This window comes from Arachis hypogaea, chromosome 15 (assembly GCF_003086295.3).
Source record: "Arachis hypogaea cultivar Tifrunner chromosome 15, arahy.Tifrunner.gnm2.J5K5, whole genome shotgun sequence".
NCBI classification, from domain to species: domain Eukaryota; kingdom Viridiplantae; phylum Streptophyta; class Magnoliopsida; order Fabales; family Fabaceae; genus Arachis; species Arachis hypogaea.
In genome coordinates, this window is record NC_092050.1 from 128,038,525 (window position 1) to 128,055,960 (window position 17,436).

Below are 17,436 nucleotides of genomic sequence, written 5' to 3' on the forward strand. Positions count from 1 at the left end.
AAAAAATATTAAAAATAAATACACAAATTAAGTACACTCGTATTTATTGACAAAAAATATTTTTAAAATATTTAAATGATAAAAATATACTTAAAAATTTTAAAAACATGACATAAGTATTCTAATGAGTAATATATTTAAGAGTAAAGTATCGTTTTTATCCCCAACGTTTAGGGTAAATTTTATTTGTATACCTAACGTTTAAATCGTTCTATTTGTATCTCTAACGTTTGTAAAAGTGATTCAATGTTATCCTGCCGTCAATTACACATCATAAACGCTTTAGTTTGAGTTTTAAAAATCTCTTCTTAAAGTTAGAATACAAATATCTGGGATAGAATCGATGATCCACTCAAAAAAATAGCTCATCAAAAGTTGAAACTAATTCCTACAATATTTACATAATTCACTTTTCTAGGGATATAATTGAATCTAAACGCAAATAGTGGGTATAATATTAAAAATTTAAAATCGAATACATCCAAGTGAGACCTAATTGAGAATGAATACATCTAAGTGAGAATAATTGAAAAATATAATCTGATTTGTTAGTATAATTGATAGTAGGATAACATTGAATCACTTTTATAAACATTAGAGATATAAATAGAATGATTTAAACGTTAGGAACACAAATATGACTTACTCTAAAAGTTGGGACAAAAATAATACTTTACTCTATATTTAAAGATACCAAATGGAAGTAAAAATTATTAGATTGTCCTATATGAGAAAGGATAATATTTTTGTCCCCTTAATTTTTATTTAAATCATTATCTCTATACTAGTTTAAAAAAAAAAAACCGTAAAATTTGGATAGAGATAACAATTCATGGTTAAATTCTGCCGTGCATAAATCGTGGTAAAAAAAAAAGATTTATTGGTAGAATAAACTTAAATTGTGGATAAAAAATAATTTTAAATATACAAATTTTTATATAAATTAATAATTTAATTCTATTAATTTTTTGAATCATTTTGTTAAAACTTTTAATTTATAAAAATATTAAAACTCAAGTCTAAGATATTATTGTAAAATAAATAACTATATAGAGAAAACAAATTATTTTACCACAACTAATTCTAACATTAAACTTGTAAAATTTTGTTGATAATAAGAATATAAATGATGATGAGAATGAGATTTAATTTGTATGAATAAACCGATAAGATCTTTAATTTATGAAAATTCATTAAAATTCAAATTCAAAATGTTAATGTTTAAAATTAAAAATAATTGAATAAATATAAAAAGTAGACGTTGATTCCACAAATTTAATGCATAAATATAAGAGTTAAACCAATTAAGCTACATTTGTCCTTTTTAATAGTATTACTAGCTCTTTTATAATAATTTTGGGGGCCATGGTCCTATATTGCCAAAACTAAACTCTGCCTCTTATAAATCATAAAATCTTCATATGTTTTATTCTTTTATCCTTAAAACTATCTTTTTATCCACAATTTATGTTCACCTTGTCGACAAGATTTTGAGTTTGAATTCTTTAAATTTTAAATTTTTATTTTAGAGGATAAAGTGAGATTTTTTATTATTAAATTTTTTTTTTATATTTTTTTTGATTTTACCTATAAAATAAATAGTGATAAATCATACTTTATCCTCTAAAATAAAATTCAAAATTTAGAGGATCCAAATCTACACTTCTCTTTTTTGAACACGATTTATGTACTATAGAATTTAACCATAAATCTTTGTCTCTATCTAGGTTTTAGATTTTTTTTTTTTTTAAATTTAGTATAAAGACAATAATTTACATTAAAAATCGGAGGACAAAAATATTGTCTTTTCTCATTTAAGACAATCTGATCATTTTCGCTTTCTTTGATTTCTTTAAATAAATTACGTACTCTATTATAACATAAATCCATCTTTATATTTATTTCACGTATAATATGTCTATTTATTTGTATTTTTTTAAAATATTTTTTTAATTTTTTGAAAATATTTTTTTAACCACTAAATTTTTAAAAAGTAATTCCAATGATTTACTCTTGTTTATGGTTTTTTTTATATGAATATATTAAAAATAAAAATAACATTTTAAAATAAGGCGAAAAGAAAAAAAATTGTAATATCTTCTAAATCTATTCGTTTTGTGGCCGATGGGCTTTTTTCAGCCCACGAAATTACTCGTATCTGTTATCTTGTTGAGACGCCACCACCATCTTCACTTGAGCTGCTTTCTACTTGCACTGTTCTTCGTTAACTCTTCTTCAACAGAAAATTCCACTCGTTGTTCAAAAATGAATTCTTGACACTTTTGTTTTTCTCTTTTATTGGAAGCAAGATGTCTGTGTTGCTGAAAGCGTTGCCTTTGGTGGCCCTCCGCCAAAGGCCGTCATCGTTCTTCTTCCTCTGCAGCGTTTCCACCACCACTCCAAGGGTTCTTTCCAGAACAAGAACTCTGTCTTGCGTTTCTGCTTCTGCTTCTGCGTCTGCTTCAACTTCAACGTCTCATTTGACACAACCACCTCCTCCTTCTTCTGAAGCACAAGCACTCTCGTCCAACGCTAAGACTTGGTCTCAGTCACTTTCTTGGGTTTCTAGAACTGCTTTCTGCGGTGAATTGTCCTCAATCGATGTGGGAAAAAAGGTTCAGCTTTGTGGCTGGGTTGCACTTCACAGGGTCCATGGTGGCCTCACATTTCTCAATCTTAGGGACCATACTGGTATTGTTCAGGTACTTACTATACTCTACTCTTGCAACTAACTTGATGGTTGTGAATTGTGATCTTATTTTATTGGGGAAGAATATGAAAACATTTTATGTCTCTGCTTTGTTTTTACTTATTGAAACTGAAAATTAGGTTACGACCCTTCCAGAAGAATTTCCAGATGCGCATTCTGCTATCAATAACTTGAGACTCGAGTATGTGGTTGCAATTGACGGTGTTGTCAGGTCTAGGCCAAACGAGTCAATCAATAAGAATATGAAAACAGGCTCCATTGAGGTATATAGTTTTAGTGTTTTTCTATTGGATTGATAATAATCGGGTTGTGGATATTGTCATTTTTTCATATTGTTTCTTGCTTGTTAGTCTGCAAAGAAGTATGCATTTTAGGAACCAATTAGTGCCTAGGATCAGACCATCGTTTCTTTTTTGAATATTTTATTTATTTACGGTTTTGTTTGAATGTGAATTAGTTGTTTATGTGTGTGGCAGGTTGCTGCTACTAGTGTTCTAGTGTTAAATGCTGTAAATTCAAAGTTGCCATTCTTAGTTACTACAGCAGATGATGCAAAAGATTCTCTTAAAGAGGAAATCCGTTTGAGGTAGTACCCATTTATTATTGCTCCCAGTGGCTTATATATGTTTTTAGTTGGTTTCTTGTACAAATGTCAAAAGCTCTCGCCAGTTTACTTGTCAATCTGGTGCGGACATGGACTATATTCTGCTCCTTGGGCAAGTCACACACAGCACTCTGTACTAGTTTTTCTTCCTTTTCTTTTTGGGTCTTTGTTTATCATGTTCAGAAGTTAGTTTTCTTGTATAATGTATTCTTTTGTGGGAGATCTATTGTTATGATTACTTGTTGGAAGGTATCGATGCCTTGATCTACGGCGGCAACAAATGAGTTTCAACATATTGCTGCGACATAAAGTTGTTAAACTCATTCGGAGATATCTAGAAGACATCCATGGTTTTGTTGAGGTACTGTTCTCTGATTGTTAGTTCATCATTTCGGCTATTTTCTCTCTTTAACGATTTATAATGTTTCCACCTTCCATTGCTACTTTACTTTGGTTGTTGATACTTGGTGGTTGGTATCCCAGTATTGATCTTTACCCTTTTCTGGTCATAAGGTAGATTGAAACTCCAATACTGTCTAAATCCACGCCAGAAGGTGCCCGGGATTATTTAGTTCCTTCAAGAACCCAGGTAGTTAAATATGTTTATGTCATGACAGTGTTACAACTGTTCTTTCAGAATCTTTTTCAGTCAAGATAGTAACATGAGAATATGGTTATAATTTGAATTTCTCAGATATTTCTCTTATCATTTATTTATACATCATACTATTGGGATCCTCCCTGTAAGTTAGGACAACCTTGCACTAGATTTCTCTAAAATATTGGATTATTATTTTTCCCCTCTATTTAATGTGTTCCAATTATAAATAAAGTAAAGACATCAAGAGACCTTAAAGATATTGTTCATGGATAGTACATGTGGTAGGTTTAGCTTTAGCTTTTGAAGAACTATATTCATTCATTGTTCCTTTAGTTGTTCAGTTAGAAGAAAAATGTTGAATTGCCTACTTATGGTATCTATTACTAGAAATTGAAAAGTGGTTGTGTGTACCTCAAAGGAATTGGCATAGAACTTTTGCCTTGTGGATATGATTCGGTAGCAACACTGTTGATCTTTTATCTGATGTGAACACTTTTAAAGCATCACTTTGGTACATCCTAAACGAGGAAAATCATTATAAATATTTTTTCTGTATTTTGCCTAAGAAACTTCTTTTATTAAAGTAGTGTTGATTTATTCTATGAAGCCAGGAACATTCTACGCCTTGCCACAAAGTCCACAGTTATTTAAACAAATGCTAATGGTAGCAGGTTTTGATAAATATTATCAGTTAGCAAGGTTAGCTTCTCTTTTAATGTTTGAATCTCTATTCATATTTGTGTGTTCAAGATATGCGAAGTGTTTGCTGGCCTTGCTGCATTCTTCATTTTAAATGTGTTCCTATGAGTTTTGATTAGTTTGATCTCTTCTGTGAAGATATCATAACCTCCTGGTATTATTTTCCCCTTCTTATTTGTAATAAATGTTCTGCATTTCTATAAAAGAATGTTTATGATCTGATTAGTCATTGACTAAGAAGATAGGATATCTGTCTTTTTAAAATAAAAAAAAAGGGCAGCCCGGTGCACAAGCATCCCGCGTTAATGCAGGGTCCAGAGAAGGGCCGCACTCAAAGGGTGTAATTTACGCAGCCTAACCTGATTATTACATCGACGACTGTTTCTGCGGCTTGAACCCGTGACCTTGAGATCACACGGAAACAACTCAAATAACCATTTTGCCATTTTGCCAGGTGTTTTCGTGATGAAGATTTAAGAGCAGATAGACAACCTGAGTTCACCCAGCTAGATATGGAAATGGCTTTTACTCCTTTAGAGGATATGTTATCTCTAAATGAAGAATTGATCAGAAAGGTTAGCTTATGCCATCTGTAATCTAGTCTATTATGGGTTATGACCACATTTGTCAATTATCTTACATTTGGTAGAATGAAAACATGTATTTTTTAATGGATTAATCAGAAAATGCAGATGCAAAATTCCATTACTTAAAGTTGAATAATTTATCTGATTGGTGGGTGATTTAGTACCTCTAGTGTTGGCAGTATTGCAGATTGTTGAGTGGCAATTATTTATGTCTATTTTGAAATTGCTCTCCTCCTGGATAACAATACATGTTCATTGCGTGGGATAAACACGAAGTTATTGTTGCAGGTTTTCCTTGATATTAAAGGGGTGGAATTACCAAACCCTTTTCCCAGGCTTACATATGCTGAAGCAATGAGCAGATATGGCTCAGACAGGCCGGATACCAGATTTGATCTCGAGTTAAAGGATGTAATGATCTTGCTTTTTCTTCCTCAGTAGTATCATGTTTTCTAGCATCTCACATTTAAAGATGATCCACTATTCTGTTCATAAACTATTTGGTTTGGTATAGCTTGCTTCTGTTCCTTTTTGAAAATAATTTTTTTTTGTTCTGTGGTAATTTACATGTACTTGCTTCTCACTTCATCTTGCTGAAGTTTGATTTTTAATTGGGCTGCAGTTATCTGACCTTTTCTTAGGGTCATCCTTCAGAGTTTTCTCTGATTCTTTGGGAAGTGGGGGAATTATTAAAGTGTTGTGTATACCTTCTGGTGCAAAAAGATACTCAAATTCAGCTCTCAAGAAAGGTGATATTTTTAATGAAGCGCTGAGAGCTGGTGCTAAGGGTTTACCTTTCCTTAAGGTTTTGGATAATGGTAAACGATGGACATTCTATATTTATTTAATGACATCAAAAGGCATATTTTATTCTATGATTTATTCTGTTGACCTTTGATTTTAGGGGAGATTGACGGAATTGCTGCTTTGATATCGAGTATGGATGCTACAACTAGAGAGAATTTGTTAAAACAATGCTCTGCTGCACCCGGTGATCTGATCTTATTTGCAGTGGGTCATCATGCGTCTGTTAATAGAACTCTAGACCGTCTTAGACTTTATGTTGCCAATGACCTTGGCTTGATTGACCATGTAAGTTACTGATCCGACACTTAAGAGAAAAAGAAAATGTACTTTATCTTTCTTCCTTACTATTTTCTCTTTGATTTTCTTTCATTATCTGGGTTTTAGGGCAGGCATTCAATTTTGTGGATTACTGATTTTCCAATGTTTGAGTGGAATGATACAGAGCAGCGGCTTGAGGTCTGTTCAAATTTTAGTAACATTCGTCAATTTATTTCTCAACATAACAGCATGTTTAGTTATGGACTTTTATGATTATTCTTTATTGTTGCAGTAAGTGCTTGTTTGAGCGCCATTAAGTCGATAGAAAAAGATCTTTTCCATTGAAAAAAGATTTTTTTTTTTAATTTTTAGCGTGTTTGGCAAATTTCTAGCAGTAAAAATAAAAGCACTAGAAAAATAAAAAAAATCTTTTATTTCCGTCGATTTATAGCATAATGTACTCAATTCATCTCTTAGATTGAGATTTTTCAATTTGGTTATTGGATATATATCTATGGTTATTCTAATATTATTCTCTAAATTATATTCAAGTACAGGCTTTGCATCACCCTTTCACTGCACCAAATCCTGAAGACATGAATGACCTTGCATCTGCTCGTGCATTGGCTTATGACATGGTTTACAATGGGGTGGAGGTAATTAAGATTTATTTCTTGGCTACTTTCTATACTTTTTATGCTGCTAGCATGAACGATGATTAATTTGATCCTATTTTCTGCCAGATTGGCGGTGGAAGTCTAAGAATTTATAAGCGTGATATACAACAAAAGGTTTTGGAGATTGTTGGAATCTCAATTGAGCAGGTTAGTTGACCATTTGTCTGAAGTTTAATTAGGATTTCATTCTTATGCTTATTAAATCTTACTTTTACTTCCAATCTTGTTTATTCACTGAAATATTTTCAAACATGGAGTGGAATTATGTACAGTTTTCGTATTGTCTTTTTCCCCTCCAATTGTATGGCCATTTTTCCTGGTTTCACCATCTACCATATTATTGTTAGACCACCAGGTTTGGCACCACTTCCTTGAAGCAAATGGTTAGATTGGTTAGGGTTATTGTTAAGTACCCAAATGAAGAGAAGACTGAGGGTGGTAAAGTAGAATCTCTGCCCTTTATTTACAGCAGAAGAATGAAAAAGAGAGTTGAGAGTGAATTTAGAGTAGGAGTGTAAGAGTTGGAGAGAAATTTTCCCATGGGCTGTGAGTATTCAAGCGTAAGAATTACAGGGACAGTTTAGGCATTAATTCAGGCGTAGTACAAGTAGAGGTAGGTGGGGCCAGTTTAGCAGAGCGTGGGAGTAGAGGAGGAGATATGGCACAGAGAGAGTACGAAGTATGCGAGTGAATGTCAATAGGAAAAGGTATAAATAAAATAAGGATTGGGATTATAAATAGGTCATTTTTTGGGAAATTGGCCTGGGAGATAGAAGTCAGTCTTCCCTCTGTCGCCTAATTCTGAGTTTTCTCCACTTGTAGCTTAGATCCAGCTATAGATGTTAATAATACACACATTTTTTCCTATATTTCTCTGTGGTCCCTTACAATTGCCATCAGAGTGGGAGATGTTTGAGCCACTACCACTTGTTGCTGGTTGAAGGGCCTGATGAAGAGGGAATTGATGAAGAGCAAGGAGGGCCACACGAGGGTCACTTGATGCTAGTGATGTGTTCCTTGCTGCTGTCCCATAAGAGCATGCTCACTCTCACGACCACAAGTCTTTCAAGGTGGTGGGTTTTGTTAATGCAGGAAGCGAGGAAGGTGGTAATCCTCATTGACACGGGCAGGGGGAATTGGGTACAGCAAGCTCAAGTGCAAGTCACATGCACTCCCATATTTTCAGTGGAAATGGGGAATGGGCAGATTTTTTTATTTTTTTCTTAAAAGATCTTTTTCTCTCTCTAGAATGCAATTGGAACACACTGACATGACATGCATGCCAATTTTTGGGGCTATTATGTTATTGACAGAAACAAGGGGAATTCGTAAATCATAAGGTTGGTTCATGTTTTGATGTGCTCAAATTCAGTTCGAAACCTTCTACATGGACTTGCATTGTTGCCAAGAATAGAGCTGTACACATGATTTGCAAATACTATTTTTGATAGAGACCAAAAACGTATTTAAGCCTTTTTTTTTTATTTTTGTTTTTATTTGGATGATCCTTATCTAACAGACTTGATAATAACAAATTTTCAGGTCTGCAATTGGACCTAAATGCTGTTTACCTTTGAAGATATTTTGAGACTTAAACTGACCTGAATTACACATTATACTTTCTTTCAGGCTGAATCGAAGTTTGGTTATCTTCTTGAAGCGCTTGACATGGGGGCTCCACCACATGGTACGCAGCTTTGTGCATCCTAGAAACATGTACAGAGTTACAAGCAATTAAAGATAGAAACTCTATTTAGCATATTTTTGTTGCGTTTGTTAAAGCATGCCTAAAGTGGTTCATGAAGAAACTTGTGAGGACTAAGGAATATGTATGTTACCATTTTAAACAAGAACAACAACAATAAAGCTTTATTCCACTAGGATGTCACCATTTTAGATAATGATAGGATTTTTGTTTGGTAATTTAATGTGTGATTGTTATTTTATGGGTACTGACTTATATATGCATGTGTATGTGTGTAGGGGGCATAGCTTATGGGTTGGACAGAATGGTAATGTTGTTGGCCGGGGCTAACTCCATAAGGGATGTGATTGCATTCCCAAAGACAACAACTGCACAGTGTGCCCTCACAAGGTCACCATCTGAGGTCGATCCCCAGCAGCTCCAAGATCTCTCTATTGCAACTTCACACCAACATTGATGTATCCATATTCCTATTTTTGGATTAGATGTTGCACCCTCTTTATACCTCTCCACAGCACCATTTTTACATCTGTGTACGTATATTATGGACTTTTGGTTTTCATGTGGAATAAATGGAGTTATGTAGCACTTGTCCTTGTCTATATTTATCACAGTTATCAATAATTAGGACAAATGGTTAGGTTCAGCACTATGTTTGACATGGACTGACTATTTTTTGTCCAACAACTGTAATACTCTTTATACCTAACTGTTTGTGAACATAAATTAAAACGATAAATATTATGAATCAAAGCGAGTATTTAATAGGATAATACTTGTCGATGAACTACACGCTCGTTGGCATATTCTTAATTTACTCTTTAAAAATTTCTCTTCTAATTTGGTTATTTAATAAGATTCTTAATTCGCATTGCATATCAGAGTTAAAAAGAACAGTTGGGTTATACATCCAAACTTTATTGTATCTAAGTTCAACCAAGTAGGTCCAACACAAAAAAAACTCACTCTTATTAAAGAAGTGGTTACACGCGCCGCCGGAAATCTGAAACGTTATCATTTCTCTTTGTACTTCTCTGTGAAAACTATTGCAGAATCTGGTGGTGTGTTTGAATTTAGCAACAAAAAATACACAAAAATAAGAACAAAGATTTCGCAAAGTACTGAGAAAACTATTGTTATTATGTTTAGTTAATATCTTACAAATCTTGTATTTCTACTAGTTTGATTTAAGGTTTAGTGGATCGAGTTTGTTCATTTAGTAGATCGAGTTTTTCTGATTTCATTTTTTTTGTTTCTCTCTGATTCCATTTTTTTTTGTTTTTCTCCGTAACTAGGGCATCAAATGAAATTGTGTTAGTTTATTAGTTTTGATAAATAATTTGGTTCATTTTTTTACTTTAATTGAGTTCATTTGCATGCAGAAATGAATTGAATGTGTTTTTCTTGCTGATTGAATGTTTATGATTTTTTGTTTAAATCTGAAGCAATTTCGGTTCATTTGTGAATTGAATGAGATTCACTTGATGCTATTGTTAAGTATTGACCAAATTTGTTATTCCTTAAGAAATTTAGGTTCATTTTTTAGTTTAATTTGCGTTCATTTGGTTTGGTTTCACTTGAATTTGTTGAACTTGTTCATGTGGGGTTATTTAGTTAGTTTTTGTTCAAATTTGAAGCGATTTCGGTTTATTTATGAATTGAATGAGGTTCACTTGATGCTACTGTTAAGTATTAACCAAATTTGTTATCCTTTAAGAAATTTAGGTTCATTTCTTAGTTTAATTTACGTTCATTTAGTTTGGTTTCGCTTGAATTTGCTGAACTTGTTCATGTGGGGTTGTTTAGTTAGTTTTTGTTCAAATCTAAACCAAATTTGGTTCATTTGTGAATTAACTGAGGTTTAGGCTGCTGTTAAGTATTGACAAAATTTTTTATTCCTTAGAGCAAAAATGAAAAAGATGACCATCTCAAAAAAAGAGAAGCCGCATTACAATGTAAGCATATACACATTAAATCAACTCTATTTTTGTATTATAAATATATCATAACATAATGTTTCAAATCCTTGCAAAACAATCACGATTTGAGATACTCAACGAAATCTATAGCTAGGATGTTCGCCGAATTGAGTGAACAAAAGAAAGTTATAGTTGAAGAAATAGGATTCAGTGCACCGAGACATCCCATAATTGAATGTCTCGCACAAGCTCTTGAGTGAATTGATTCTTTACTTTGATCTCTATCATGGATTCTTGGATACTCGCTATAGCAAAATCTACATAACCTTTGCCAAGATAGGAGATGCACTGGGCCTAAATTCAGGCGGTATTATACTTTTTATCTTTTACATTTGTATTTTTTTTATCTTTTTGTTATTTTTATATTAATTTGTTTATATTAAAATATTTTAGTTAATTCATTTAGTATTGACAAAAATTTTTATTTCTTAAGTAATTTCGGTCCATTCCTTAGTATATTTGAGATTCATTTGGATACAGAAAATAAAATCAATGTGTTCTTGTTGATGATTTTTGACTACATGTTCAAATCGGAATTGATTCGTTTATATTAAAATATTGTAGGGGATAATTTTTCTGAAAAAGTTGTGTATAGCAAATTGAATGAGCAGCAGAAGGAGATTATCGACAGCTTCAAAGGTGCTACTTTGGCATCTTTGATAAAATCTGTGATGGATATGTGTTGAAGGGGAGGGGAACTTGCTGAAATTCAAGACGAACTTCATTACTTCATCTTCTTTGTCCAGAAATGCTTCTTGTTGCCGACAACAATAAGCACACATTCCCCGGTCCATAAGCCACCTCTCCTTCTTATAAAGATGGTCCGACAATGGAATTGGGCGTCTCATGTGGTGAGCTTTCGGATAAAGGGGAACAAAGTCCAGAGAATAGGATACAAACTTTCAGTTGATGGCTGCGTCCTTCTCTTAATGATAATATATTTCCATGAAACGAAGTTTCCTTATCCAGAAGCAGATGATGCTCTCGGGCCACCTTGGGTGGAGTACTGGACATGGAGGAGACTGGTTGACCGAATTGCCTTTGAGACAAATAATAAAATGGTAAATAAAAAAATTATTTCCCTTAAAATTTTGGTTCAGGTGCTTTTAAATTATTGTGATAACTAAAGAAGTTTCTGTTTTAGGAAATTCTGAAATGAATAGAATTGAGGGGGAGAGAGATAAAAGAAAAGAAGGAAAAGAAGAAGAAAGAAAAAAGAAACTTGTCATCCTGCATTCGTCTTCGGAAGAAATTTTTTTTTTGGAATTTGAGTATATTTCTCACTATCACTTATTGAAAACTATCTATTTATTTAAAGTTTTATATTGTTATTTTAACAAAATTTTTTGTATGTATTGCAGAGAGGAAGAAATGGAGAAAACACAACCAAAGAAAAGAAAACAACCACCAAGAGTGGCAAAAAAACAAAGCAAAAAAAGGAAGATTGTTCAGACGGATTCGGAAAGCAAAACTGAATCCGAAGATGAGTAAGATTCAAAAATGATTATTTTGTTGTTATAAATATATATTATGTTTTTATTGACCGAGTCTTTTTGACTGTTTATTCAAATTTGAAATAATTTCAGTTTATTTGTGAATTAATTGAGGTTCACTTGATGATGTTGATAAGTATTGATAATTTCAGTTCATTTCTAAGTTTAATTGAGGTTCATTTGGTTTAGTTTCACTTGGATTTGCTGAATTTATTCATGTGCGCTTGTTAAATTAGTTATAGCTCTGATATTTATCAGCTGTATACATTCGATGCGTTTTTCTTTATGATGAGTCTATTTGGCTGCTTGTTCAAATTTGAAATAATTTTGGTTCATTTGGAAATTAACTAATTTGGCTGCTTGTTTCTTTGCTTATTTTCGAACATGGATTGTATGTTCAAATCATTTAAAAATTTTGGTTTATTTATTTTTGAATTAAGGTTCATCCTGATTTTAAAAAAACTTTTTGTATGAATTATCAGAAGTGAAGAAGTAGAGGAGACGCATAGTAAAAACAGAAAATAAAAAGAATTAAGAGAAAAAAAGACTGTGCTACAAAAACAAATGTTGCTCCGGATGACCGTGACTCGACGGACGCGTGATATGATTTATCGTGGACGTAAGATTAAGTTTCTTATATAAATTTCTTTTTCTTTCTGCTAAGTTTTCCTAAAACCTTATATAATTTCTTTGGTTTTACTGAATAATTTTTTTTTTCTTAGACTGCCAACTGTAAATTTGAGCAGCAAAAATGAACCTGTGTTTCAAACACAGACGAGCTTGGCACGATCTGTAAACGCACCAAGCAATACCAAGTAATTTCTCTTAACATTCATTTCTTCTTATTTTAATTAGAATATCTTGGTTGATGATTTTAATTTCGTATCTTTTTTATTAGAAAAAATACCCCTGATTTCCAGTTACATTTTTTAGAAGAAAAAAATGGCATGAAAAAAAGAAAAAACAGAGTTTACAACCTCTAACTATGTAAGTTGAAATACTTAGGTTAGTCTTTTAAATTTAGGCAATAATTTTTGTTTAATTATTGATACAGAATTTTTGTTTATTTATCAGTAGCCCAACACCTGACCCTCAAGAACAAATCCTTTGGTTTGAGAAGAAAGTCAGTCTCAACCTCTGGATATGTGAGTTTTGCAATTTACTTTTCTATTCTAATCAATGTGAAGATTTACTTAGTGCAGATTTCCAATTTACTTTTCAATTCTAATAATTTAACATTAACTCCTTTCTTGTTTACTTTCATTAGAGTTTCTATTGCAATTGCTATTTTAAGTTGTCTTGTGGAAGAGCTAAAACAACAAAAAACCTTTACTTTTGTTCCTTCGAAAACTCAAACAGAAGAAGCTTCTGTTAATGAGTAAGTTCTAATTAAAATACTTTTTATTAGTTTTGATGCTATATAATAATATTTTTGGTTCATTATTAAACACATTAGTATGTAATCCAGCTATCAGTCCCAAACTCAGCAGCAAGCCCCGGTAGAAATTTTGGAAAGGGAATCAGAGCAAGAAGTTCATCTTAATGTGTAAGTTTTACTTAAAATATTTTTTATTAGTTTTGATGCTATATAATAATAATTTCGGTTCATTATTAAACAATTTTCTGTGTAATCCAGTTGCCCTCCAAAACTCCAACAGCAAGCCCCGAAGAAACTTCGGCAAGGCAATTGAAGCAAGAAGCTCCTCTTAATGTGTAAGTTTTACTTAAAATATTTTTTATTAGTTTTAATACTATATCATAATGTTTTTTAATTATTTCAAAAACTTTTCTCTGTCATCTTGCAGTTCTCCCCGTCCTCAGCATTGAAAAGATGATGTACCTTCATTCAGCTTTGACATAAGTCCACCGACCTCTCATAGTAACACAACCTGAAAAATTGGTAGAGGCGGTGATGGATATTGGGGTGATAGCAACATTGCAATATGCTGAGAAAACCAGTGCAAAGCCGAGTTTGAGCACCCCTGAAGGGTACAAGACTCCGGTGAAAGAAAAAGAAATAACAGAAGAGCTGAGAGAGAAATGTTATCAGTGGATGACGCAAATAAAGGTTAACAAAGAAGGGGCAACTAATGAGTTTGAAATTGTATTCATATTGGACCATAAAGCTCATTTAGAGGGGGTAGATGCCACTTTTTGTCTCTAAAATCCAAACAAAACGTAGAAAATACGGTAAAATCTTCAGGTATTATATTAACATTAATAATTTTTCTAAACAGTTTAATTCCAATATATCTAAAAAAAATTTCGTCCTATAGGTGGCCTCTGCAATGTGTATGGTTCTCAACAACAGAAAATGTCGCAGATTTGATGAAGAAATATACTACGTGTCGACAGATTGTGGTAAGCCAAATTTTTTATTTCTTAAGTAATTTTGGTTGATTTCTTAATTTATTGAGGCTTATTTGAATTCAGAAATGAATTTGATGTGTTTTTGTTGATGATGGAGTCTTTATGATTGCTTGTTCAAATCTGAACTAATTTCAGTTCATTTTTTTTGTTTAATTCAGGTTCATTTGAATCCAAAAATGAATTTGATGTGTTTTTATTGATGATTGAATCTTTATGATTGCTTGTTCAAATTTGAACAAATTTCGGTTCATTTGTCATTAAATTGAGGTTGACTTAATGCTGCTGATAAATATTGACAAAATTTATTATTCTTTAAGTAATTTAGTTTATTTATTAGTTTATTTCGGTTCATTTTACAGAATTTAATGTTGGGGAAGTACAACCATGAATACATTGATCCAAACACTAAGACGGCCTACCGGATCAGTGAATTTAAGGACTACCTGCTTTTTCTTGACAAAAAAAAAATGGCATCGCATCCACTTGTAAGTTGTGATTTCTAAAACTTCTTTAATAATTATATCGTTTGTTATTATTTAGACTGAAATATTCTATCTTTTTTCTAAACTTCAGCTGTTTGCACCAGTTTGCCATGAAGACCATTGGTGGTTGTGGATTGGTGATGTTAAGAAGAAGGTCTTCCATGTGCTTGACCCCATCAAGAAAAAAGATATACCTGAAGAAAGAATAGTTTTGAATAAATTTGTTGTAAGTTATTTACGTAATACATATTTTTGTTGTAAGTTATCTCTTATTTCTAACCATTATCAATCACTCTTCTGCCTGATTGAGCATTGTTTGTGGGGTTGATTTCATTCAATTATTACTGAATTGAAGTGTACTTTTTGTATCCTTTTCAGGGCTTAATAGTATCCCAGATGAGGGTCTATATTGAGAAAAAATCTTTGTTGGACAATGAAGAAGGCGTTGAAGCACCATATATTACGATCAATGGTCAATGAACATCGTATAAATATTTCTTTGCTATAGTACTGTTATTACTATGTTTTACTGTGCTTTTTTGTGTCTTTCCTATTAATTATATTTTACTTTCTTATTTCTTTCTTAGTTATAATTGTGGAATATATGTCATGAAATTGCTAGAAACAATTGATCTCGAAAAGATCAAAAATAAAAAATACAAATATAAAAACTTGAAAACAGGTAAGTAATTTCTAAATTAATAAATTTTAATTCATTTTTTATTTTATCTGGGTTCAAATTAAGTAATTTCTTTCAATTGAATTGTAAGAAATAGATGCTTTTAGACAAGAATATGGTCCAACCATTCTCTTGGACAAGGTAAATAAATTGAGAGATAAAGTCATTGAGGCATTTGGAGCCATAAGAATTCCAAACCCATCCGCTACCCTCTCAAGTCCTTTTTGTAAATTCTCATATGAGAATATAGAAAGTAAATAGGTTCAATCTGTAATTAATACTAATTTGTAAGAAATTGTAAAGAGGTAGACACTTCTTTCACTCGTTATAAATGTTAATGTATATTTTTAAAAATCTTTTTTTAAATTTTGTTTGATTTATTTGTTGGAAATGTCTGAGTTGTGTAACAATCCGAATTTTTAAAACTTAAATAATGAATTATTCATGATTTATTATTTAATTTAAAAAAATTATTTTTTTAAAAATAATTAAATTAAATTGTATGATACTTTAAATTTAAAATCTATTAAAATTTTAAATAATTTTTATTATAATAAAATATTTTAAAAAAGATAAAAAATTATTATTATTATTAATGGCCGAAGCCATAAAGAAACAAAAATCAAGGAAAAGCCAAACGTGGCTTGTATATATATATATATATATATATATATATATATATATATATATATATATATATATATATATATATATATATATATATATATATATATATATATATATATATATATATATATATATATATATCTTTTATTCCATTAATCATCTATCATCATTCTTCATTTCTTTTTTATCACCACCGAAAAAGAAGAAAGGAAATAAGGAAGAGAGAGTCCGAAGCTTGCTTGAAAGAAAGTCGTAACTCCTATTGAAATTTTGGCTTCAATTTTTTGTAATCCGTAACTCTAACAAAAAATCTAATCTAATAAAAGTGTTTGTATCTTCCTCCTCTACGTGTTGGTGTCACTTTTGTTTGCTAAAAGTTGACGGTGATGTAACTTCCCAGTTCTTATCCCTTATTTTCACTTCTTTCAGTTACAGGTACGAAAGTTTAGTGTGGAGATACAGGAGTATAGAAGATTATTTTCACGAGTTGAGTTATTAGAATTTATTTTTCCCTCGTTTATTATTTTATTTTTTTAGAGGTGTAGGACTTGTAATTGAGATTTTTTGAATAAGTCTATGTATATAAAGCTATGTGAATATATATACTTTTGTGATTAAGTGATTTAAGATAAAGTCTCTTTTCGTTTTATTAACTAAAGTTTCGGTTCGTATTCACGAAGGCTCAATATTAAATAAAGATAGTATATAATAAAAAGGTGTAGAGGTGAATAGTGCTCAAACTTTTAGTATGATCATGAGGTACTAAAAGTTAGTGCGTTATAGACTATATTAAAATCACATTAATTTGAATGAACCTAAATTCACACCGAATATGTTGAATGTATTTATTAAACCTCAAGAGCGGCAAAAACACAAATGAATCAAAATTTATACACAAAATGAACCGAAAAATGAACCTCATTGTATGACTATTCAATTGCAGAAACACCTACACTATTTGCCGCAAATACAATTGCAGAAGCTAATTTGAAAAACCAAAAAGTGACTATTCAATAAAACATAACATAAATAAAAAATTAACCCTCGTTATATGACTAAAACTCAAATGAACCGAAATTTAGTCATACATGAATCGAAATGTATTCTATTAAATACCTAAAACTATTTACCATAACACAATTACAGCAACTAGTTTGA

The 17,436-nt window shown here is 31.4% G+C and overlaps 1 protein-coding gene across 2 annotated transcripts; it reads left to right on the forward strand.

Moving 5' to 3' along the window:
* The first annotated feature begins 2,090 nt into the window (after positions 1–2,090).
* Positions 2,091–9,401, forward strand: LOC112750633 (aspartate--tRNA ligase, chloroplastic/mitochondrial). 2 transcript variants are annotated; one of them, XR_011872232.1, is made up of 15 exons: positions 2,091–2,702; positions 2,830–2,973; positions 3,187–3,296; positions 3,564–3,675; positions 3,832–3,903; positions 4,523–4,614; positions 5,069–5,189; positions 5,490–5,612; positions 5,824–6,019; positions 6,106–6,293; positions 6,393–6,464; positions 6,824–6,922; positions 7,010–8,283; positions 8,573–8,630; positions 8,927–9,401. XR_011872232.1 is itself a non-coding variant. In XM_025799436.3 (15 exons), exons 1-15 carry the CDS (start codon positions 2,310–2,312, stop codon positions 9,103–9,105), a joined length of 2,040 nt encoding a protein of 679 aa, XP_025655221.1. In that variant the 5' UTR covers positions 2,091–2,309; the 3' UTR covers positions 9,106–9,401. The 2 variants fall into 2 exon arrangements, 1 of the variants encoding a protein (XP_025655221.1); XM_025799436.3 differs by having other exon boundaries at positions 7,010–7,090.
* Positions 9,402–17,436: the final 8,035 nt, after the last annotated feature.